We start from the raw sequence: 25,334 nt of genomic DNA on the forward strand, positions 1-25,334 counted from the left end.
AGCACAACTTTGACCTGTCAGATCTATATTAAAGAGAACTAGCCAACTACCTGCTATGTCAGCAACTACACACCAAAATACTTCAGTGAATAACGGAATCAATAGCAAAAGGAAACAATAGCTAATCTGTGAGGTGCCTCTCAATATTAATGAACAATAAACATTAGAACAGGGTACTGAGCTGTCCATATCATCCTTCAAACCAGTGCACATTGAAAATCTGAAGAACTCATCCTACTCTGATGTATGCAAAAAAAACCCCAAATACACCAACTTAAGTAATTTTGTTTTCCCAGGTGAATAAGTGCAGTCTCATACAGAAGAAAGAGAAGCCATGCCCAATTACAGCTAAGCAAAACATCTGTAAAGTGTTCTTTGAAGAACCACATTCACTTCTTAGGAACTGCTTCAAAGTTGTAAGTAGAACTTCAGCCAGAAGCACTGTCTTAATTATGTGTCATACTTCCAAGGAGATCACATAACCATTGCAAGGATGTAGAAGTTTAATTGCAGAAAACTGTAGAAGTAAGCAAAACAGCAATCCAGGCAGAAAAGAAGGTGGTTTTATCACCCTAAATATAAATGTAGGTTTTTGAATTGACAGAGTAGTGGCATAACTGCTCTTTAGGATACAGGTCTAGAATTTGGAAACAGAAATAACCTCCTCACTGTTATGAAGGGAATAAAGGATTATGAATGGTCCTAACCAGGCAGGGGGGAGGGGACACAACCCGAACCTCTGGATTTACCTGCAGGTTGCCCCTAACACCTCCCTTTGTACCCAGGTGGAGCCTGAGCCATTCTACACCATGTGTACACAGGACACCTGTGACTCCCCAGCCTTGGGGGCTGCCTGCAGCTTAGCAGCAGCTTTTGTTCATTTGTGCAACCGGAATTTTGTCCCTGTGGAAATCCCTCCACAGTGGTAAGTTTCATTTCTTTTACCACCCTGAATATTCTGACTGCTTTGCTCCAGTACTTACATGTCTGTAATGCAAGAACACATGAGAAAATAAAACTAAAGGAATCTGACTGTGGCCATGAGCAAAACTGATCCTATTCCCAGAAATGCTCTTCTTCCCTCTTGGCTACCTCCCCTTCCTGCTGTCCACTCGTGAGCTCACCAGAGCCCACCCACTGCCCACTCTCTACTGCCTTTCTTATTTTGTCCTAATGTGCTGTGTAACAGAGGCAGAAGGATACCTGCAGAATACTGTGTAATGTCCCCAGGAGTTCCTCCTCTTGGATACTATTTCTGGTTCCATCTTTTTTTGGTCTTAATACTGCATTTGGATTCATATTAACAATACATATACAGACACAAAATACTCAAGACTTATTTTTGTATTTTTAAGTATCCAAAAATGAAATTTATCTATCTTTTCAACCTAGAATATCCAGATTACCAATACTTGTGTTTTAATGCAGCTGTCATCCAGATTGCATTGTTAAGTGGATTCTTGGAATACAGCCAAGGAAGATGAAAAGCCTGAATAGAGCAGTAGCACTTGTTTGAATTTTTTATAATTACAATCCTTTCCCACTTCTGTGGTTATTGTGCCAATTTGTGTGCTCCAAGAGTGGCTGGAGCCCCATGTGCTGCTAACTGGACTTCCATTATTGATACTCTTGCCCAAGTAGTAACTCACTGCATTTTTACAAGATTGCAATGGAAACATTTACACCAAATACATGGCAGAATCACACAGAAGAGCTCATTATGCTTTTGCTTGAAATGAAGCACTTGGGTTTATTCCTTTTATGCTCCATGCTTTGCTAAGGTTTAGTAATGAAGAGTGTGGGGTTTTTAATATATGTATTAGAACATTATTTATTTGCATTTGTAAACTCACTATTATCTTGAAGGACTGATTTGGCAAACAACTACAAACCCATTTGTGTATGCCTTGAAAAATTTACAATTATTACTTGATTTCTTACCCATTAAGGAAGGGAATAGTATTTGCAGATGGGTTTGTTGGCCACAAAATAAAAACCTAGAAAAAGAACACTCGCTGTGTCTGTAAGTGCATCACATCACACTCCCACACACTGAAACAACATTGCGTGTCAGTATCTGCCCGAGCTGTTCCTTCACTCAGCTCCTAAGCAGTGGATGATCAGGACATTTCTGGGTAGCAACTTGGAGGCAGTGAGTGGTTTTTAGCTAGAGTAGTTACATAAATCTTCAACATATAAATATGAAATACAGAGACAAATTTTGTTAAATCTGAGTCAACAAAAATATTCAGTTGAAAACAAAGTTTTAGAAGAGCTTGGTAGCTGAATGATTGCAGTCAGCTAGTGCTGCTAATTTACGTTATCCCATTTCTGAGAAAAAGGACTGAAATGAAGATGGACCACAAGCTCAGTTACCTAGAACATGCTAATAAAGAAGCAAAATACATTGGGGACATACACATGAATCAACATATTGAAGACACAGAATACTTCTTCTCTATTTAGCTTATTTTATATATTCAGTGTTGGACACCATGTTTTACTTCTATCATGAACCAGTTGAGAAGAGTCCTGGGGAAAAAATGGAAGGGTTGAGGAAAGACATGAGTTAAGTCTCTAAATATGTAAACACTCTAAAGAGAAGGAAGTTGAACAGACCAAACTAAGGGAGAATCAGGTTTGACACAATGAAAGAGTCTGTAATCGCTGGTTTAATCACACACAGTAACTGATAACCAGCAACAGTCATGACAGCAAAACAGAAAGTGGCTGTCAGCAGAAACTACCTCTGCACTATTTCTTAGAAATTCATGCTTGTCAAGGATCTTCCACTGAATAGCTGAATCCAGACCTCATAAACTAGAAATAATGCTGCCCTTTTCCTCCTAAATGTGAATTTATCAAACATGAGAGAATCTTACATCTTTATTTCAGTTTAGTGATCTAAGATAAAACCATATCTAAAATGCTGGAGTACTTTCCCCAGTGTTTTGATGTCATAAATATATCTGATGCTATTTTCCCTTCAGAGATTTTTTTGTATTTCACTGTAATGACAGGTTGCATTACATGTGACTTGTACTTACTTATCACTTACCTGGAGTTCATCTCTTCTTTGTTTCAGCTCCAGCCAGTTCTGAATGGCAGATACCAGCCCTGAAGATGGAAGAACCTTTCCAGTACCCAAAAGGGAACAGTTATTTTAGGTAGGCAAGCTAGAGGCAAGAACAGGGAAAGAACAGTAGATGTGTTGATGCATTAGTGTTAACTTTGAATATAGTGAAGTATATATAGTATAAAAGGAAAGCTTTCCACCCAGAACCCCTGAGGGCAAGAGGAATTATTTCAGTATATTGACAAGAAACTATAATCAACCAAAAGATATTGGAAAGTAGCAGTTACTCTAAAAAAATTCTCCCATTCAGTGGCAAAATTACCTCTCCACAAGTCTTGAACCACAGCACAAATACACTGAAAAGCTGAGAAAAGCTCTCTTCCAGCTCAGATTAGTACAAGTGGACTACTTTGTGAAAGCAGCATCATCAGCTTAGAGTCAGCAGAAATGCTGACTTCTTTTTTCTCCAGAAATGAAACTCCACTGTTCAGTTGTTCTGGAGAAAGTTATCTGGGAAGTGCTCCAACACACAAGAAGGCCAAGACAGAAATAAGATGGGTAAATAATGGAAAGCAGCTAATAATTTTCTCATTTTTGTGCTGATTTTTCCCTTTTTAATGTATGCACTGTTAAATGAGAAACAGCCTTCTTAGTTTCTGTGCACCAGTTGCACATTTTCCCTTTGTGTCTTTAGAAACCCGTCAGCAATCAGTTGCTGTGTTGAGGGGTGACCAAGATCTACCCTACCCATGAAGTACCGTTAGGGTGTTACAGCTACTGCTGTGTGAGTGTCTCACCTGTTAAATCACTTTCTGTATTGTAGGTCACTTGATTTAAAATTTGCATTGCCTTCCTCCACACAGCTGCTTGGAATGCAGCTACTCCTTGGTAAAAGGTAATGCTGCAAATGCAATGTTTGCAAAATATGCAAACATTGAAATAAAGGTATTTCCTACTATGACATTATGCTAATAAACATTTGAAAGCATTATTTTTAAGCTGGAGTACATTTTTATTGATTATTTGTAACAAAGTTGCACTGACCTCTATGGAGGGTTGGTACTGGCTGGGTTTGACTGGCTCACAGAAAAAGCAAACAGCTGCCTCTTATCTTGTGTATGCTGTGCTTGCAGCTGCACTCATTTTCTGAACACTTATTCTCTAGCTTGATACTAATTAAAACATGATTCCTACATTAGTCAGGAAAAAATCCTGCAATTTTTAGGATTCCCACACACCTCAGATGCTAGAAATCAAGTCTTCCTGTGTAATAATGTTACACCTGCACCCTTGTAAAAAGCCAAAATTCTATGAAATATTTCTGGAAGTTACAGAATATTTACACCAGTTACTGATTAAAAAACACATATTTTTCTCCCCAGTCACTGAGTGTCACTTCACTCCCCAGCTAAGCACACCAAGTACCTCTGAAAAAAAATCCCGTGGTGACAATTTCAGAAACAAAGAAAAATATCAGCAAGTAGAGCAAAATAAGAAGAGCTCAGTTGGCAATACAGAAATACAGGAATTTAACTTAAATGTTAATTGTAGACAGCAACACAGCTGGACAGACATCAGGTCTCCTCTAAAAGCTGCATATAACTTATCACTTGTACTAAAGAAGCCATTTAACTACCAATAAACATTTTTAAACATTTTGCTCAGTCCAGTTGTTTGTATCTCTGAGCTGTTCCTAGGTTCTCCACATGCACAGCTGCTGTCTAGATACTCTTTCGAGCCAGGAACTTGTACAGGCCCTGGACACACCTCCAGCCCTGAAGCTCAGCAGGAGCAGACCCAGTCCTGTTCTGACCCTAGAGCCACAGACCAGCTGGAAACCCTGCTGACCCCACAGGCCAGCCCAGACACCCCACTGACCCCATGGGGTGGTCTGGACACCCCACTGACCCCATGGGGTGGTCTCACACCCCACTGACCCCATGGGCCAGCCCAGACACCCCACTGACCCCATGGGGTGGTCTGGACACCCCACTGACCCCATGGGCTGGTCTCACACCCCACTGAGCCAGGGTGGACACCCTGCCTGCACACAGGGCATACACGAGACACCACTTACACTGAGCAGGGCCAACAGAGCCACCATCAGGGGTGAGGAAAAAAAAAGGAAAAAAAACTCCAAATGACCCCACACTTAAATGAAGGGTTCCGGGTCATGTTCATAAGTTTAGCACTTATTGATAGCTGTCATGAATAAAGCCTCATGTCATGCTTCTGCACTGGCAGCTGTGCCTTTGCTCCCTGCCTGACTCTGCTGTTAATGCAAAGGCAAGTGCTCTGTCACACCTGCTCACCAAATACCTGCCCACAAACAAAGCAGTGTCACAGGCCATGGGGCTCTTCAACAGAACTTTCACAAACCAATAACACCATCCAGACCATCATCCAGACTGTTTTTAAGTATGCCTTCTTTACTGCATGTTAATGTCTCACCTGGGGAATTAAAAAATTGACCCCACACATCACCCTCCTGCCTAACAGAGGCAGCTCCTATCAGCAAACACAACACCAGAGTGACAGGGGGATGTGGGGAAGCCCATTCCAGGTGCACCTGGAGGGAGGGACAGCAGTGTCCCTGCAGGGCAGTGTGCCAGCTCCACACAAAACAGCCCTCAGGTCAACTGAGAGGCCTTTGTGCTTTCTCATGAATGAAGGTCTGGAGAACAATCACCTTGGAAGGGTTTGACCAAAGCATTTATCAGATCAATCCATCAGCCTCAGTATTTCAAAACTGGCTTTTATCTCTGCACTAGCCCTGGCTTTATCAGGACTAAACTTTCAGTAGATAACTACTGGCAGTGCTGCACATTATTGAACACCTTGACTGAAGTAATCCAAACTGTTTATGCCTCAGATGCAGGTCATGCAGTACATGAATTATGTTGTCATATGGCAAATACATAATATGCACTGCATATCTCATGGATCTCCCCACCACACAACACGTAGGAATTTCTGCCTCTGTAACTCCTGCTGTGAGAGCATGTTGAACACACCAGTCCACACCAGCTGTCCTTGCAAGCACACACAGGTTCGGTCATGCTTCCCAGCCTAGTTTTAGTGCTTACAACTTACTTCCAACATGTTCTTTATAAAGAACCCTCATGATCTATAAAGTTCACAGAATTTCTGCTTATTACACCAAGTTAACCCCAGAAGAGATGTAACAAGAGCTCAGCTTTGCTCTCCTCCTCAACACAGGCCTAAACAATTTCCCTTATCCTGTAACTCCTTAGTTACATACTCTCCTGTACAACAGCAACAAACACCACAAACCCATGTTCTAACTGCAGAATGTGAGACACAAGGTGAGGAAAAGGGAGAATTCCCAGTACCCAGTAGAGCTGTACAATGCTCAACTGTGAAAATCCAGAAGCAAGGCCCATCAGCCCAGCCTTAAACAGCCACCATCAGCCTCTCATGAGGTGAAGTACAACACTCACCCTGGCTACAAGTGTCTTTTGCTTTGAACTCCTAGGAAAATAATTTTTAATATGAACCAGTTACCAGCTGATATGGTGGTCACATGGATTATTTCTGAAGGCCACAGCACTCCACAAGTAGATCTTTTTCAGTATTACAAACAATAAATAAACCCAGACTGCCACAAGTCTTTATCTTTGTATGTCTTGGCATTTCATCAGCAGGCTCTCAGGAGCACAGGACTTCCACTATCCAAGTGCTTGTGATGTGGTCTGGTTTGGAACACCATACTCAGGACTGGAATTGTACTCTGAAATCCAGTCCTTAGTCTGCAAAGATCTAAAATCTTTAAAGGATGCTACTCAGTTTCCACATGCTTTGAAAACCTAGTCCCACAATTTAAAAATCTAATTACCACCACTTGATTCTCATCTTGAGTTGTAGATCATTCAATCACAGATTCTCTTCTCTTCCAATATGCATTCCTAATTAACATAACTCTATTGCTGGACAACACAGTCCCTAATCAAAAAGCCATTCCACACAGATATTGCAATGCATTCATCAGGACCCAAATTCTCTTTAGACAAGATGGAAAATAAAGATAATAAATAAAACAATGTAACATTTCTCCTTTTTATAGGTTTCTTGATGTGATTTCATAGTTTCTTTTTATCAGAAAAGGAAAGGTAATAACAGAAAAGAATTCAGAATTATTTAAACAGTTAAAAATAGCATACACTGGAAGCAAAAAACCTTCAAAAGAAAAATACACTGAGGGACAGAATGTTTGTTTCTAGAGGTAAAACGTATTTACATCTTGCACCTGGAGAACCTATTCCAAGGAATCCTGCATCACATCTTTTCATTAACTTCACTTCACTGGAACAGAGGGCTCATTACCACTTTCGGTATTTCAGAAACTAGAGAGGTATTTTAAGTACAAGACACTGCTAATTGTTACCAAGAGACACCTGTCTTACAAGTAGTTTACAGACATGGTAATTACTAAAATAGAAAATACAGGTGAAAGCAATTATTTCCAAGCACAGCCTAAATGGATTGAAACACATTTTGCCTTGAGGCCAGGTACTGAGCTCACCCTGGTAACACGAGTCCTGTGCAGCCCTGCTGTAGAACAAACGCCTTAACACGTGCTCCCCCAAACAGCAGCTAACACACACAGAAACAAACATACAGCCTTTTTAATAGTGTGGACATCTTAATTAAAAACATCAAATAGGCACTTCTCGAATATGCTGGTATCAAACCAACTGGGAGACATGAGCTGTGATTATTATCAGATAAGCACTGGTCCCTATGCTTAACTGAGCCCAACGTCTCACTTTGGTTTACTCCAGGAGTGCTTACACAGAATAGACCAATGTTCTGCACCAAAAAGCCAAAGAAAACAAGTTTCCAGTTATTTTAGGCAGAAAATAAAAGTATTAGGGGATGACTCTGTGCAAATCCTCCACTTCAAGGTTCCACATGTTCTTATGGATGGGGTTTTCAGAGAGATCTGTCATCTTTATTGCTCGAAGAATGGGCTCCGGACTGCAGGACCGCACCACACCCATCACCATTACATACTTCCCTAAAAAAAACAAGTAAGCATTTAATTCAATTAACCTTTGTATTTCATTTAAATTCATAAACCAAATTACTTAAAGCCAAGTAAACAGTGCAAATTGAAGATGCTGGTACTTGTAAGAAAACTCAAGGAACGAAGATTGCTTAGAACTAAATTTCAGAAAAAGGCTTAATTATCTGTACAGCCACTTTTACGGCCTATTTAACTACATTCCCACATACCGTAAGTGCCAAACAAACACAAATCTGTCCTGCTTTGTGAATGGACTGAGGACAGGTCAGAAGTTTTAAGCAATGTGCCTACTGTGTACCACAATTTCTGCAATTCTGCAGACCAACACCTCTCCAATTGAACTGGCAGTTCTGGTGAAGAGAAGAGAAGGGAAATAAAGCAAAAAAGAAAGAGAAGAGAGAAACAGGAGAAGAAGAATCTCTCTCCTTGCCCAGGGCCTCCTGCGGGGGCCCGGCCGGGCGGAGGGGATGTGCGAACCACGCCGGAGCGGCACGGGAGGGACAGCGGCACGGCAGGGACAGGACAGCGCCCCCGCCCCGGGGCTCCCCGCCCCGCGGTACCTGCGCTCAGGCACGGCCGGCCCTGCGGCACCTGCTCCACGCCCAGCACGGTGAAGGCGCCGCTGCCGTCCTGCAGCCGGGCCGAGCCGCCTTGGGCGCCGCGCCGCACCTCCAGCACGGTGCCCTGCATCCACACGGCCCTCAGGGGCAGCGGGGCCCGGCCCGCCGCCGCCCGCCGCAGCTCCCAGCTGCCGCCCGCGCCGCGCTCCGCCCGCCGCAGCTGCGCCGCCAGCACCTTCACCGGCGGGCCCGGCGGGCCCGGCGCCGCCGCGGCCATGCTGCGCGGCGCTGAGGGCGCGCAGCCGCGGCGGGCGGGGAGCGCCCGGCCCGGCCCGGCCCGGCCCCGAGCGGCCGCAGCCGCGGAGCGGGAGCCGAGCGGCCCGTGCGGCCGGGCTGTGGGTGCAGAGCCGGGCACTGCCGGGGCCGGCTCCGCCGCCTCGGCTGCCCGGCGGCTGCACCGTGCGCCGGCCCCCGAGCCACCGGCCCTCAGCTGCAGCAGCCCAGAGCCCGAGCGGCCGTCATTTTACCGTTCAGGACCGGCCCCTTCCCGTGCCAAAGGCGGCGTGGGCGGTGACTCGCCGCTCTGTTCGCTTGCTCTGCCCCTGGCCCGCTGCTGCAGCCAGCCCGGCCTCCCGCCCGCTTGCCGGGACGGGGCCACGGTGCTCACCTGTGAGTTGACGGAGCTCCGGTTTCGTGAGAAAACAGGAAAATGCACGCACTGATTTTCCCAGGGATGCTCTTCTGGGGAAATCGGAGCATTACGCACTGAATCCATGGGCAGTTTTAAGATGGGAGACTTGAATTCCAAGGCTTTAACGAATTTATTTACTGTCTGTTTATATTGCCTTTGCTGCAGTCTGGTATTCTTGAAATGTTATGGTTTATTTTGGGTGGGTGGGTTGACATTTCTTTTAAAAAATAAGCCAAGAAATAAGCTAATGAAGAAACAGGAGTCTGGAACAAGACAATAATCAGGAAACTCAAAGGGGTGGGTTAATTACTTTCACAAGTCCTGTTACCTACAAAAGTGCAGAATGGGTAAAAATACACTGACTGCAGTCATTCTTCTTTAGAAGAGCTTTGGTTCTCCATTAAAATAGGCAGTTACTTTATTTTAAAAATCAGGTTTTGTCCTGAGCAACAAAATACATCAAAAGGTCTTTTTTCCTATTCACCCATCATGTTGTGAATTATTTATTCAGTTTGGGTTTTTTTTTTTTCCAAATATATTTTCTGTTTGGAGACATTCTGTAAATGGGACTGTATTCTTTTTATAGTGTAAGGAAGCAGTTAATTTTTTGTTACCACTTACAGTAAGAATAAAACATAATATTGGTAATAACAATAAAAACACTGACATCTAAGTACAATACAGAACCATGTAATCTGGCAATCAAATCATATAGCTTACAGGAATAGAAAGACATTAGATGGTTACTGTATATGAATACATGATTTGAGCAAGACTCACAGGAGAATATTTGTAATTTATGCCCTTAAGCTGCAGTCACTTGACAGCATCAATATTTAGTTTCACATTAAAAAAAAATTGTGCCAAATATTGATAAAAGTATTGTATTCCTATTTGTTACTGCATAATAGGAGTGTCTAAAGCTTATTAAGCCATTAAATCTACAGATCAAGGCAAGACCCCTACAAGAGTGTAATCTTCAGGAGAGACTAAAAGGTCCATTTTAAAAGATTTGCCTTCAAGAAACGGTGTTATAAGAAGGGCAAAAGCACTGGCAACCTGCATCAAGAGATGGATTTGTTTTCCTAAACCAGAAAATCCTTATCTTTCAGTAAAATGCATAGTTATGCTGAATTATGTGCAAAGCCCTTCCCCAAGACCTGGTGCAGCTCAGCACAGATGCATTCTGCAGCTGCAGGGAAAATGTCTGAGGCCTCAACAGGCTTGTTCTGGAGGTGACCCCACAGTGATCATCCTCTAAGGGTAGCAGAGGAAGCTCAGCACACAGCTGGGAAAGGCACAGAGTTGGTGGCTCTAAATGACACTGGATTAAACACGAGCAGATTTTTTGAGAGCACGCTTGGTAAATGTTTTTTTTTTTGGTTTGCACAGATTAAAAAAGAAGGAATCAGTCTCCTGCCTGCTACTACAATATGCACCTCACTTCAAAGCAGTGTTCAAGGACATTATTCCTCAGGCTGACATGCAAAGGAGATGGTCACAGCATGGGTGAAAAAAAAGGTCAGACTACACCTAGACAGCACAGTCCAGATGAAAGCAGGAGTCAGGGCTCCCTCAATTACACTGACAGGGTTTTTTTTGGTATGGTGCCAAGAGAACTTAGAAAAGAATTTGACCTCAGATCTCTGTGAAAAGAGATTTCCAAAGAAGCAGCAACTTGAAATTTTCTGTTGAGCTCAGGCCTTTTTGTGCTCACTGATAGTGCTACTTAAAATGGAAGTAATTTTCTGCTTCTCTCCCTAATTTTGGTAAAAGGCTGATATTACAGAAGCAGAAAAATCCTTTTTTCCCTTGGCCAGGAAGTCTGATCTTTTACAGCCTTTCATTCTACCCAAAAGAGTTTTAAAAAAATCCTTCTTTCCAGTCCACTGGCCAATGTGCATAGAACAGGTTCTTCAATTTTGTTTTTCTTTCCTAGTACTGAGAAGTTATGAAATGGATTTCAAACAAATTTTTAATTTTTTTTCTAGGATTTGCAATCCAAATAATCATGAAGTTTTTTTCCTTTAATTTTATTTTTAATATTTTGTAAGAGCTTACTTTAGGAATAGAGCTAGCTGGGAGCTCCACAGTGACTGCAAGAAATGTCAGAAAATGTGGAGCTGAAAAATACACAGATCATAATGGCCCACAAATGTCTGAATGGCCCAAAAACGTCCGTAAAACAGATCCACAAAAGACCTTGTCTCTGGTCAGCCCAGAAACTCAGAGCATTCAGATTCAGAACTCAGAGGATGTGACTGGAGCAGGCCAGCACCTGCTCTATTCTGGCATCTCCAGCAACAATGCCTGCCCACAGACAGAGTAAACTGCAAAAGGATATGATTGAGCCTTTCATATCCTCATTCAGAAAAAGGAAGCAGCACATGGGAGCTCAGCATCACTGAAGGAAGATGTGAAAACAATCCTTTGCAATAATTACTCTGCAAGTGAGGGCTCTGAGACTGTTTTCCTTTCCCTGGCATTCATATGAAACTTCACTGAAGGATAGCTTTTAGCACATACAGTATCAGGTTTTTCCTTTAAGAGACCCGTCATCATTTAGACTTATTTTCTTACACTGCACACAGAACAATTTGACACAAACACAAAAATATAAAATTCAGTTGTTCCTGGTGTTTGTTTTGTATTCCATAAAAGATGCAATGTGGATGGACATGCTAACTGAAGTCTAGAAAAACATCTTCATCCCTCAAGGTTGTTTTTTTTTTTTAGACTATCTCATCATCACTGAATTTAATTAATTATTTTAAATTAATGGATCAATGAGTTGGAATTAATGGGCTGGAAGTCAGTTGTATTTACATCCCTAACATGAGCTTCAGCTTCTTGTAATTTATGCTTTGGGACAGAGCAGTCTGGCAGATGGATACTAAATTGTGTTTGACCAGGAATTTCATAAGACCTGGAGCCAGCAAAGTCATATGCTGAAACAGGAAAACTCTAGGTGCAACCTGACAAAGTTTTAATTAGGAGGTGGCTCTGAATAAGTGGTATTTTAGATGTGACTTAGGGCAGGTAAATGTGAGCAACAGACATCAGAACCCCACTACTTACAACAACAAGAAGAATCTGGCCTCTCCCATGGTGTCAAGCCAAAACCTGCACTCAGAGTGACAGAGGAATCACCCTAAGATATGGTGACCTCATCTTGTGGCAAATACCATCAACCAAAGCATTAGCAAGGCATGTCCCAGTGCTCTTTTTCCCTGAGAACCCAATACAGATGCTCTGCATAGCATGTGAGCCTATGCTTAGAGGAATCTGTAGAGGATTATGGCAAAAGCCTTCCTACAGCTGCCAGGAGCTGCCAGCTACATCCAGCATGTGGAGAGGAAAAACAGCATCTCCTCAGAGAGTTGGGGGGAAACCTCAGCTTGTACAGCCAGCCTTAGCATGAGAAATTATTTAATTGCTCCCACTGGCGTGCAGACTTACTCAGTTCCTGTCACTTGCCACACATCCCTGCCATGGGGCCTGCAGGCTGTGAAAAGAGCAATGCTGTCCTGCTTAGCTGACTCATTTCATTTACAAAGAATACTTAGAGGAAATACTTACAGAACTGCAGTTGTGTTCTGCAGAAGTGGGTGTCACCTGTTGGTTTCTTTCCATGGTATATATATATGCTGGCATGTAAATTAAATAAATCAGTGTTCTATGGAATAGGACTATAACATGATTAAAGAAAAAAAATAATTATTCAGGCTTTACTAGTAAGGACTGTTTGCTGCTCTGGAAATAGTCTGCAGAGCTGGCTTCCAGACAGGCTTATTCAAAATCCTGCACAAGAAAAAAGAACTCTTTAAATAGGAAATATGAACGGCATACAAAGCATTAGATCTTCATCCTGACTGAAGTTGGGCTAGTAGCTAGAAGACTTCAGTCACTAACCTTTTTGACTGAGTTTCACTTTTTAAAAGAACTGGGTATTTAGCAAAAGCTTAACAAGACTGGAGAGTCCCTATAACCACTGCAGGGGAATACAGATCATAGTGCCTTCCTTGACAGCTGCTGCTCTTGCATAAATACACTCTGATTAGCATGGGCAGTTCATTCAGCAATGTGACACAAGAATAATTTTCCTAAAGAACAGTAGGCAGCGGAGTGACATTTTATTTTGAAAAACTTGAAGTCTGAGTTGTCAAATAGAAATCTACATAGAAGCCAGTAAGGCTGAGAAGTTACAGCCATTCCAGAGCACACATCAGCAGGATTCTGAAATAATCAAGGCCTCTTCAAAAATCCATTAAATAAATTTCTGGTGCTTAGTAGGGAGAGGCTTTCACTAATAGTGAAATGTTCATGCAGGCAAGATCTTTCTCAGGTCCAGTCAAAAAGACCATCTCTCCCTATAAACTTTATGTTGTTTAAACTAAAAAACATCACAGCTACAGCACCACCAATCAAGGTAATTTCAAGTTAATAAAATGTTAGAGCACAATTGAAAGGAATTATGAATTTTAATATAATAACTCAAGAATTTTACACCAATCTCACATTCAGCACACACATGCATTAATTTAAGAAAAAGCTTTTGGATGGAAGTTAGCATCAAGCTACTTAAGAGGAACGTTTGAAGTGAGCAGCCAAGAGCTACAGGGAGCCAGAGAGGAGAAAGCCTGCACCTTTGTTGCTGTGTGCAGTATTACTCTGCACAGTCTTCAAGGGTCCACATTTAATAGCAGCCTTGGTGGCAGCTGCAGGTTGCACAGCCAAGCAGACCAGACTGCTGTTTCTAATCTCTGATAATTCATGTGAAAGTGAATTGTCCTCACTACTCCCTGTGCTTTGGCCAATGTTTGTTACCTGTATTCCCATGGAGTATCACCTCAGACACATGTCATGACTGTCCTTAACTAACCAAATTTTGCTCTGAGATCAGACTCTGTGTGTAAAATGGCTGCACTTAGTTCTGTGGCTAAAGCTTTGTTCATGTGATTGCCCAGGGATGGAGACAAAAAGGATCCTGGACTGGATACAGGGCATAAAGCACTGGCATCTTCTTCAGAAAGTTCTTGTGAGCAATGGTGTCCTAACTCACCTGGTGCTGGCAGTGACACCTGGAGGGGGAGAGGAATGGCCTGGGAGGGGAGGATGCTGCCAAGAGCTCAGCAGGAAGGCCCCAGAACTGATACTTCAGAAAGAAAAAGTAAAAATCACAGCTGGAGGAACAGCTGGCCTTGTGCTGCTCTGCAGGGGGACACCAGACATGGATTCACAACAAACAGCTGAATGACTGAAAAAGCAAAAACAATATAAAGAGGAAATCACCAGCAGTGAAACTTCGTTTGAAGCTGCTCAACAATAGTACTTACATGGTTTTGTGTACATAGGAGGACTGGGACCTAAAGAAGCTTGAGTTTCCAGTTTCTTACTATGGTGTGCATTCTGTAAGGCAAGATTCAAACCCAGAAGTACTTACAAGCCTGAATGTAGAATGCATTTATTGCCATAGCCCCTACAAATAGCAGCCTGCTCCCCAACTACTGGCATGAGTGAATGAATGATTGAACGAATGTTGGCATGTTAATAGCAGTAATTTTAGATCGAAGTCACATTAATATATGGATATACAAGGCCTACTTACCTTTTAATAGGTCTAGAAGATATAAAATGTCGTGTTAAACCACAGAGTTCTTCCTAAATCAGAACACTCTGTATAATTGATGAAGTATGTTTTCTTAGGTTTTATGTATACTTCGGGTTATTTAATTTACTAAAAAAGTCAAAAGACACAAGACTGCATGAACCAATGGGAAGACATCTTATCAGTTCATTTTAGAAAAGACCTCTAAAAGCCATAAGGAAATGTCATATTTTAAAATACAATTTGACATTAAAATGTTACAAACTGCCTCCACCTCTTAAGTAATTTTAATGACAGGTTTTAGTTTGTAGAGTACCTTATGTTAAGCACTATGCTGAAACTCTAATTTAGACCCATCTCATTCCACTAAGCTCAGAATATGCAAAGGCAAATATGAATTTTATGGAATGAACGTCAGAATTTTATTGCTAGCATTCACTGTATTGAACAGCCATCACTGGCAACTGATCCATGAGCATCTCAGTACTCAGCTTTTGTGAAGGTAAATATGTTTGCTCCAAAGTAAATATTGGTGCTCCAAGATTTTAATCAGCTCCTCCAGTGAGACTTCAGAACCTCATGGTATAAACTAAACAGGAAAACAACACAAACTGGAGGAACACAGAAACAAACTGTGAAAAGGATCTACTCAAGGAGAAATATTTAAATAACTTTTTATGTAGAGATAAGCTGACCCTTCTACTAAACTAAAGGTTGTGTGAAGTCTACAGTGAGGCAAATGTAAGAACATTTATCTACCTGAATATATTTAAATATTTACTAATGATTCATATGAAAATATTTGATTTTTATAGAAGACTAGAAGATGGCATATAGTGTGCAACACAATTGTTGTTTCTGAATGTAGCTCTATATAGGGCAGCCTTCCAAACTAAACAACAAAACTTGGACTTGAAATTCAAATGCAACCAAAAATTGACTCATCGGGGATCAAAATATATTGAAGTCAAAAACTTAGCAAGCTTTCAGCTTGTCATGAAAAGCAGCAGTAAATGATAAATGCAGACCCAGTACACCTTATTTTCAAAACTTGACAAGCCCACAAAACCAAAGTAGCAGTAGTGCACTCTATTGCAAAAGCCATCAGTGCTTGTTTGTTCAAAATAGAAACTGTCAATACGGTAAGAGCCAACCAGGAGACATCAGTTCAGTGCAGATGGTGCCTCAGACTCATGCAAATGTCACAGAGTGTCTGTGCAGAGCTGGCAGGATACTGTGTGCACATTTTTGGTTGCACCTTTGGAGTTTTGATGTTCCAAACATCAAGCATTTATATTCAAGTAATTTCAAATTTTTTGCACAGGAGCATTTGAAGAGCTGTAGCTCTGCTACAATTTGAACAACTATGAATATCAGACAAGAGACACCTGAGAACAGAAAAAGGCAACACGTGACCTTGGATTTGCAAGGCAAAGCTTGGCAGATCTTGGCCTCCACTGCCGGTTACAGCTTCATTTATGAGAAATCATGTTGGGTGAAAGTGAAAGGCACGTGCAAGTTTTTTTTCTTACCTGCAAATCTCTGGTTTGCCAATACGTTATCTAGACCTATAAAATAATTCTGTGATTACTAATAACCACAAGATGTGGGTTAGGCATTTTCATTTTTGTTGTTTTCATAGATTTTTAAGGCAGAGCGATACTTGAACAGTTGACTCTACTGTTTGACACAGACCACTGGTTTATTTGCATTCTGCTACCTCTGGGTCTTCCTCTGCTGAGAATTCAGTGGTGTTTCAGTCCACTGCAGACCACAAGAGCTTCCAGCACTCACCAGTGGAGCTAACAAGGCTGAAGCACACTCACTACTGCTTTCATGCTGCCATTTAATGGCATCAGTTTTACATTCATCTCTAGCAAATTAAATACTTGAATGAGTGTCTGGGGATAGCAAAAATATTCTCCAGGCCCCTTTTTTATGACCATCCAGGTTTGTGAACAGCAGTTAAGCATATTGATGAAGAAATGAATACCTTTGGGCAGACATTTTGCAAATGCAACTGGGCTGGCTCAAATCACTCTCCAGTTCCACTGCTCTTCCCTGCCTGGAAAAATTAGGCATTCAGGTATGTAGGTTAGATTCAGAATATACATAATGTGGATAGTTCACAAACCACTTTGGCTGGCCTAGTTACATAACAGTATATACTGCTCATAAAACAAGTGCTGCTCAGTATCAATCACTGATTCTTCTGACTGAAGGGTGTATTTCCTCTTTTGATGGGTACACAGTGCCTTCCGAAAAATGCTACACACTTCGGGTCTCCTGTGTTATCAACCCGAGTAATGGTCACTAGCAACTTCCAAAATCAAGGCTGGGAGGAACAGTCTTTGTTAAGAAAATCTCTGAAGTTTACAGTCACAGGAGTGTTCATTTAAATAGTGCCCCATTTTACTCCAAACTGGCAGTGTTTGATGAATGTCCCTTTTGCTTGTGGCAACTTTCCTTTCTGTTTCTTAGAAATGTCATTGTACTACCCTGGGTTCTGGCTGGACACGTGATTATCAGGGGGGAAACAAAAATTCCAGCCAAAGAAAACAGAACTGAAAGTAACTGGAGAATCTTTCCCATTTATCGTTTGATCTGTAAAATAGATAGATGCATTTCCTTCTAAAGGCTGCATTTCCCAGATGTAAAGCGGTAAAGCTCCACCAGTACTTCTGCAATTTCCGTCACACAGCTGTGGAGTGTTGTGAACTGATAACATTTGTAAAGAGTACTTGTAAAGTCATAAAAGGAGCAGTGCCACGAGATTCTTACTCATAAACTATGGTAGAACTTTCTGTCCTTGAATTTCAAGCATTTTTCATGTTTTACAATGTCCTCAAATTATGGTTTATGGTCTGTAATCCTAGACTAAGCTTGGTTAAATTCCTGGTATGTGAGTAGGAAAGAGTGTATTTATTTATTATTTCATCAGAAAAGTTACAGATATATGCCTTAGGAGCAATGCTTTCATCTTTCCTGGTAGCTGTTTCTTGCAAGCTCATACTGAAGAACAAGTTTCCATCATGGTTTTCATTTGCTGCTTTTGATTCACACATTTATATTGTCTATAAATGTCTGGATATGTAATGCCTTAGCTCAATAGCTCTCAAGTTGTATCTTCATGTTGCAGCTCTGCCTAAATGGGCAGACTGTGCATTTCAGATGGTAAGAAATGAACAGACTATGCATGAAAAGGCTTCTGGAAAGAAACAAGTTGTCTCCTGGGTCAGTCCCTGTCCTACATCCCACTGAGTGGCAGGAGGGAACTTCTGCTTGTTTTTCCAGTACTTCTACTAAGTTCTACAGCTTGGCTGGGCAGAGTTTGGCCTCTGGAGGCGGGTTAGCTCTGATCATACAAGTATAAGAATCCTGTGAAGGTGGGATGAGACCCCTACACTGCAGACCTAGAAACTCTGAAGTGTACCTCAGCATGTCCAAATGCTTCAAAGATGGTGCTCCTCCAGTTGCAGAGCTGACTCTGGTTACCTACTGCTTGGGACAGAAGCACTTCCTGATACCTCTTCCTACCCCCCTTCCTCTCTTCTCCCTTCAATGTACACAGACCCTGCAATAAAACCTTCTCAGTCAGAAGGGAACTATTTATTGCATTGAAATTATAAAGCAACAGATTACTTGCACCTGGGAGGTACTGCAGCTGCATTTCACTGGCCAGGAAATGTTGCATAGTCACAAAATGTTGCATACAGGAGAACTGAGACTAGTTTTTAACCCTCTGCCCTGTTGGGCATCAGTTTCCAAAGATGGGCTGGGTTTTCTAACTTCCCTAGAACTCAGGACTAGTTATTTCTGGTCCAAACCTGTTGTTAACTCTAACATTTATTTGGCTACTGCAGCTAAGAACCTCACATGTTGTTCTTAGAGTATATTCTAGGAAACTTTAATTAATTAATGTTTTTATCTGAAATACGATTACATTTTTAAAAGAATCTTTTTTTTAACATAGAACACCAATTCCGTATGGTTTTCCTTCCCTCAGTGTTGCTAGTTTGATTTTTGTGGAACAATTGTCACTATTTTTTCAAACAGAATCTAATAATAGAGGCTTGAAGTAGTTTTCATCCCTTCAGAGACTTCATTAGAGACACTTTCTTAAAGGGGTTTAATTATTTTTTCGACCTCCTCAGTTTTATGCAGCAGTTTACTAGTGAGATCTTTTGTGGGAATGTGGGTGCTTCAGGCTTCAGTTTGGGAAATCAGGCTCAAACCTCTCCCTAGCATGGACTCAAGGACATGCTTCTCAAGACTTATTTTGAAATTAGGACCTCACACTACAAACCCATAGAAGGAAACATTCTCTGGTCTTCCTGTGAGCTTGCTTTAGTTCACAGAAAGGCTTTCAAGAGCCATTGACCTACAGAAAGAGTGGGCCTTGCCTTTAGACCTGCAGGCTGGAGCTTTAATTTTACAGAGGTGAGTGACTTCTTCAATCCCACTTAAGTAGCTTATCTAATAACTGATTAATGTGCAGTAAGTTAACAGCACTCAGAGGGGTCACCAGAATCCAGTGTTTCCCTGCCACACGTAACTGCTCTAGATGTTAAGTTCCCAAATATTAACAAATACACCTCATTCCCTCTCAGTGAGAGGAAACAGCTACTGACTTGTTAGGACAACTGCAAGAAAAGGGAGAAACTGAAGTATGACTGCTCTCTGCCAAACAGGACCCAAATCTCACGTTCCACATTCTGACGAGATCTAAGTTCAAATCAGCTGCCCCAGCAATGCTCTCTTGACTTTCTCCATTTTTAAAAGACTGCCTTTCTTGCCTTTCTTCAGAGACTGATTTTTGAACAGTCTCAAGGGGGGAAAAGCTTCAGCTCTGTAGGCAATAGTTCCTTACTGGCTGCTTGCATGGCACACTGGCTGCTTTGGATCTCCTTTCCAAGAAACTCAGTGCTCCCAATGTACACCACAGGGGACATAAACAAGTCCAGCACTTTGTCTCAGAATCCTCCAACTTGGGCAATGCTCAATGTTGCAACATACTTCTTTTCTAGAACTACTTAACTAGAACAGAACTACTTTACTAGAACAAGTTCACCAGGCAGTGTGTTTCAGAGCAGGGCTGAAATCCACATCCTCATTCAATGCTGAAGCTATTGGCTTGTCTTTCCTTGCTGTGCCTGTTTCCTGATCTGTAAGTGTAAAGCTGGTCCTTGCAAAAAGGTTTGTCATACACAAATGACAAGTGTGGCTTAATCAGCACATCATCTTGTCTTTCACCTGCTCTTGTCACACTTGAGAGACAAGCAGAGCAGTCAGAAAGACAAGCACATCTTTGCAGTTTGAATTGCCTTGGAAAAGCATGTGGGCTTCTTGCAGTCAAACTCTTTCTGTTTGCTGTATTATGTGAGTTCACTCTAACAGTGTGTAATGATTGCTGACAAAGGATGTAAATAATACATACGAGATACAGCAGGAAATTAAGAGGGTGGACACTACTGAAAATAACTTGGATGACAAAAAAGAATCAATTGAGAAGATGAATTTTCAATTCATTCAGATGGAATAATTTGAACAAATTTGCAGTAATCATCCACTCTTCTCTAAAGCACAACTTATGACAGATAATGATAGATAATAATAGAAAGTTAGTAAAGACCTTGTGAACTCTGAGCCTGTAATAACTTGCACAGTAATAAGCTGGAATGTTTTTACTAGATGTCTTCAGCATGCAGGGATGAAAACATAGTTTTTCCCTCCAGCAGAGGGGGCTTGGCAGTAAATTTTCTAAACACAAACCCAAATGATTTCTTCAGAAATTGAGTAATACTAACATTGAACTGACTTTTGTAGGAACTTGTGTAGTATTAAAGGTAAAACCAGAACTTCCTCCAAACAAGAGATTTAAATATAAACAGACATAATTCCAGTGAGTGTTTTTCTAACTATTTTGGTTTGCCTTATTTATCAGTGTGGCTTTTCTATTTCAGCAGAAAGCTCTTGCAGTTATACCTGACTGGCACTGTGCAAATAAAGAAGGTTTTGCTCCTAATTCCTTTGAAAAACTGAGTCCAAGTTCCTGTTAAATCTGTCCCTGTAAAATACTTCAATACAAGCACAAGAAAAAAACAGAGAAGGCACTAAGGTAAAGTCCTGGTGGAAAGTTTTCCAAGCCACAACAAAGGTGTGTATTTGAAGGCAGAGCATGTCCTCTGAGTAGTACAGGAGTTTATGGTACAGTTATTTGAGGCCATAAACAATTGACATAAATCTGACGGCCAAAAGAGACACTGACAACCTCACAATATGGATGAGACCAAAACTGTGAATGTAATCCAAGGTGGTACAAAAGCCCATCTGAAGCTAATGCTTATTGTTAAGTTGCAGACAGTGTTATGTAAAGACAAAAGAGTGACACAAATTTTTCTTTAATTTAAAACAGGCTTGCTGGTTTCACCCAGTAAATTCCTCTTTGTCATGGTTAATTGGACTTGTCCCCCAAGTACTGTTTCCTTGCTTGATTTCAACTCTAATAGGGGGAAAGTACAGGCAGGTGCATTTGAATACCTGGGATTATATTCTCTTTATTATTTCTGATTAACAGTCTTACTCTACGTGCAACTACTTGAAAATGGCACTGTTTAGAGCTGTTCAAAACCTCATTATTTTACTTCTAATGAGAACCAGCTGTCAGTTTTAATGACAGATTCTGGTAAATGTAATTTCACCTCTTTGGCTCCAGCTTCTGGTGAAGGAGATATTGAAAATGCACAGGAGTAACTCAAAATGAAATTCATGCCAGATGTAGCAAAAGGTGCAAATGACTCACCATGACCAGTAAGGGTTGCAGCACTTTCCCTCTCTGACGTGGGCACAGGCTGTGCTATCAGAGCCACAGGCAGCAGTCACCTTGCAGGATGCTGGGAGGTGCAGCTCTTCCAGCACTGGGCTCTGCCCACTCACTGCCCTCACTGGTCATTCTGGTGAGCTCTTCTCAGAAGGCAGGATCTCAGCACCCACTCTGTTTGTGGGGCACCACCCACGTAGCCCCATAATTTTCCCTAAGTACTATACTTGAAATAAAGAGTATGTGGGGGAAGAAGAGGAGGAGAAAGAAGAGAGTTCTGGTCACGTGGTGAAATAAAATTATCATTTAGTGTGGATATCAGAGTGATCAGGTTGTCTATTAAACCTCCTATTTGGAAGTGGATGTACTATGTACTGACACTATTTCTGGCAGAAGAAAAAGGGGGATAGGGCAGTTCATTGGGAGGAAGGGGGATGGGGCACTAGGACACCGTGTGTCCTAGGTCCCCAAGCCAGAATCCCAGTTGATAGCACCAGCTCTGAAAGATGGTGAGCCCCAGCCCCTCCTGCCTTTGAGTCCCCTCATCCATGCCACATCTCCAGCACTTCCACCCACTGATGTCAGCTCCCCCTGTCTTTGGACCCGGTGACCTTTGCATCCCTCACCACACTTCTCCAGTGGCAGGTCCCCAGTGCCAGCCAACTCTCAGCTCCCTCTGGCCTCTGCAATAATCTGAGTTCCTTCCTGGCCCCAGCTCCTTGGGTATCTCCTCCTCAGGTGCACTTGGGAAAACCCTGACTCCTGCTTTTCAGATGGGAGGGCTGCAAAACACACCAAGTCCTTGTCATTCATCTCTGTGAGGGCAGCACGGGAGGACCTGGCTGAGGGAAAGCAACTGAGTGTCAGCTTTGGTAAGGCCATGCCCTGCAGAGCACTGCTGTGGAGGGCACCGGAGGGGACTGGGGAAGAGGAGAGAGAAGAAAAGTGGGCAGTTATAGGAATTTGAAAGAAAAAGAAGAATGTACTTTGATGTTAATGACTTGAGTCAGAATACAAGGAGGCTGAACTTCCCAGAAACGAAGTTCACTAACAAGGAACCACAGATAACCTTCAGAAGCCAAACTGAAAACTCTGGAGAAAGTAGACAATTCTCAGAAGGAAAAAAAAAAATAAAGCCCTGTACGAACTATACTTAATGTAACAGAGAGAAAGAAAGCAAAAGGCAGACTGGATCTTGAAACTAAAACAGATATTAAACAGAAATTAAAGAGTTGCTTAGATAACATTGGGCTGGAAAGCAGAAGAAAACAGAGCAGAGTAAATTTTAAACCTGGACCATAGGTATTTGTTCACACAGAGCAAGGTCAGATGGGACAACGTTCCAGCACTATTATGGAGGAAACGGATAAGGAGTTAGCTGGGACTAGCACAGAGGGAGTACAATAAATAAAATAAGGAAAAAGACTGTGGGGGAGAAGAGACAACATAGAAACAGAAGTGTAAGAAAGAAGCAGCATAATAAATATTGTATGAATAAAGAGGGGAAAAGGATATCTTCTTCTAGGTCAGTTCATGGAAACCTGCAGATCTCCCAAACATGTTTTATTAATTCCCAATGCCCCAAGTTTAAAGCTGTGTGTGTACAAAACTTTTCACATAGAAAGGCAACTGTGTCTATACAAATTCAAAATTGACCATAGAAAGCTTTATCTCAATGGCAAAGGATGTTCCAAAACCATAAGCCCAGAGGAGTAAAGTGACATCTGACTGCTTCAGACATAAAATATTCTAGTGCAAGTGACAATGAATGCTGCTGATCTAAAAGCTACTAGACATTGTTACTACTGTTACTTTAATATGGGATTCTTCCAGCTCAGTTCATCTTTCCACAGGTGTTAATTCTTGGAAGGAACAGCAGGTACATTGGAAAATGCATTATAAATAAATACATCATTATCTCCTATTTGGCATATTTACACACATACTCTTAAAAAAAAAGAACAAAAAAGGTAATTTCTGATATTCTTGCACATGAAATAAAAGCAAGAAAAATTTAATTTTTAGGCCATCAAAAAGCCCAGTAAAAATATGTGAATATAAGTCCTAAGAACTTTCATGTGAAAGATCAAAGCAGACGCATCATTTTGCAGGTGTGGGTGGGGTCACTGCTAACCAGACAAGAAGTCTGAACAGTCCTGTTGGGTCTACTGTGAGCTCATTAGCTTAAGACGATGAAAAGTAATGGGTCATATTTGTCAATTCAATTCCTCCAGGGATGAATGGAGCCCCTCTTGGTTTGGTGCAAAAAGAGAAGTAAAACCACGCAAGTAGGAAAGGGTGTCTGTGCTGAGTTCCCAGTGACTGCAGCAGCTGAGTCACACTGGGTTCTTGGACATGCAGGGGAGTTTTAGCAGGAAACCGCCTACCACTTTATTTAGAGCTCTCCTGCAGCTCTGCCATTCGACTCAGCTCGGGAGATGATATTATCATTCTACATGTTGTGGATGCAGTTACACAGAGACACTTTCCAAAAGGCCTCATATGTTTAGTGTTGTTTTTTCATGAGGTTTCAATGCATTCACTTCAGACGGAAGAAATACTACCCCTTCTGCCGCCTTCTCTCCATCGACTTAGATTTGTTTGAGTCATCCCTGACCTGCACAGATGCTTTGCATTGCTCAGCTCTGTTTAGAAACCAGCACACTGGCAGTGTGTGCCTTGTGAGCACAGACAGATGCAGTAGCACAAAAGCACTTACCCTCAAAAATTAGAACACTTCTGGTGTCTTGTGATTAATTTTAAGTAAAGCAGGAGTTCCAAGATCCAGAAAAGCAGGGGGAACCTCAGTTCTGCCAGACTATCCTGCTTCAACTCAGTGATTTCCACATTCAGCACCTGGGAGAGTCCTGCACTCCCATGTGCAGCACATTATCTTTTTGGCTATTAACATAATTAAAACAACAGTAAGTTTTAAAAAACAACAGTAAGTATTAAAAAAAACTGTTCTGGAATGCTAGCAAAGTTTCTTCTTTGTAGAACACAGAATTATCTACAGGAAACCATATTTTAAAAACCTAATTGCAAATTCCAGCCCTTAAAATTAAGACAGGGCCTTCCTTGGCTTTCCTGCCAATTCTGTCCTAGTTTTGTGAGAGTTGAGATCACACCTTTCTGCAGCACCCCTGTGTCAGTCAGTGCACACAGGCGTGAGTGGGCAGATTTCAGGTTGCATATGCAAATATAAATCTGATATTGCCCAGTTTTTCAGTTCTTGGCTTTGTAACCATGCACCATTGGTGTGGTGTGTGTACCAGGGTACAGGATGGTAGGAAGGCTGTGCTCTACTGAAGTACAAACTCCTAATTAGGAGAACAGAAGAGGAAATGGGGTAAAGATTCTCTGGAAGAGTGATGGGCTCTCTGCACAGTCTCATGACTGCACTGAAATCCCATTTTCAGAGGGGAGTGGTTACTAAATCCCCAGTGATGAGGACTTGTTTCCAGTGACAGAGTGCTCCTCAGTATGGTAAACACAGAGGAGAAAAATGCACAGAGTCTCCCAAATCTGCTGC

General features: G+C 41.7%; 2 protein-coding genes across 6 annotated transcripts in view; one reads left to right on the forward strand and one right to left on the reverse strand.

Moving 5' to 3' along the window:
- APOLTP (apolipoprotein lipid transfer particle homolog) overlaps positions 1-4,731 on the forward strand; it is a 77,216-nt gene extending 72,485 nt beyond the window's left edge. For all 3 annotated transcript variants that reach the window (XM_085591725.1, XM_085591723.1, XM_085591726.1), the window contains 3 exons: positions 297-416; positions 786-925; positions 3,086-4,731. In XM_085591725.1, the coding sequence (XP_085447851.1) occupies positions 297-416; positions 786-925; positions 3,086-3,101 (276 nt within the window). In that variant the 3' untranslated portion in view covers positions 3,102-4,731. The remainder of the gene's footprint in view (positions 1-296; positions 417-785; positions 926-3,085) is intronic.
- Positions 4,732-7,702: 2,971 nt separating this feature from the next.
- RMI2 (RecQ mediated genome instability 2) overlaps positions 7,703-25,334 on the reverse strand; it is a 72,633-nt gene continuing 55,001 nt past the window's right edge. Inside the window, exons 1-2 of one of the 3 annotated variants that reach the window (XM_021538022.4) lie at positions 8,684-8,960; positions 7,703-8,114 (exon numbers count right to left, since the gene is read on the reverse strand). In XM_021538022.4, coding sequence (XP_021393697.1) covers positions 7,966-8,114; positions 8,684-8,960 — 426 coding nt within the window. In that variant the 3' untranslated portion in view covers positions 7,703-7,965. Of the gene's footprint in view, positions 8,115-8,683; positions 8,961-9,212; positions 14,632-25,334 lie in introns of those variants that run through there. The other 2 variants (XM_085591746.1, XM_085591747.1) reach the window with 2 other exon arrangements.

The sequence above is a fragment of the Lonchura striata genome, chromosome 14 (genome assembly GCF_050655825.1).
Source record: "Lonchura striata isolate lonStrDom1 chromosome 14, ASM5065582v1, whole genome shotgun sequence".
NCBI lineage: Eukaryota > Metazoa > Chordata > Aves > Passeriformes > Estrildidae > Lonchura > Lonchura striata.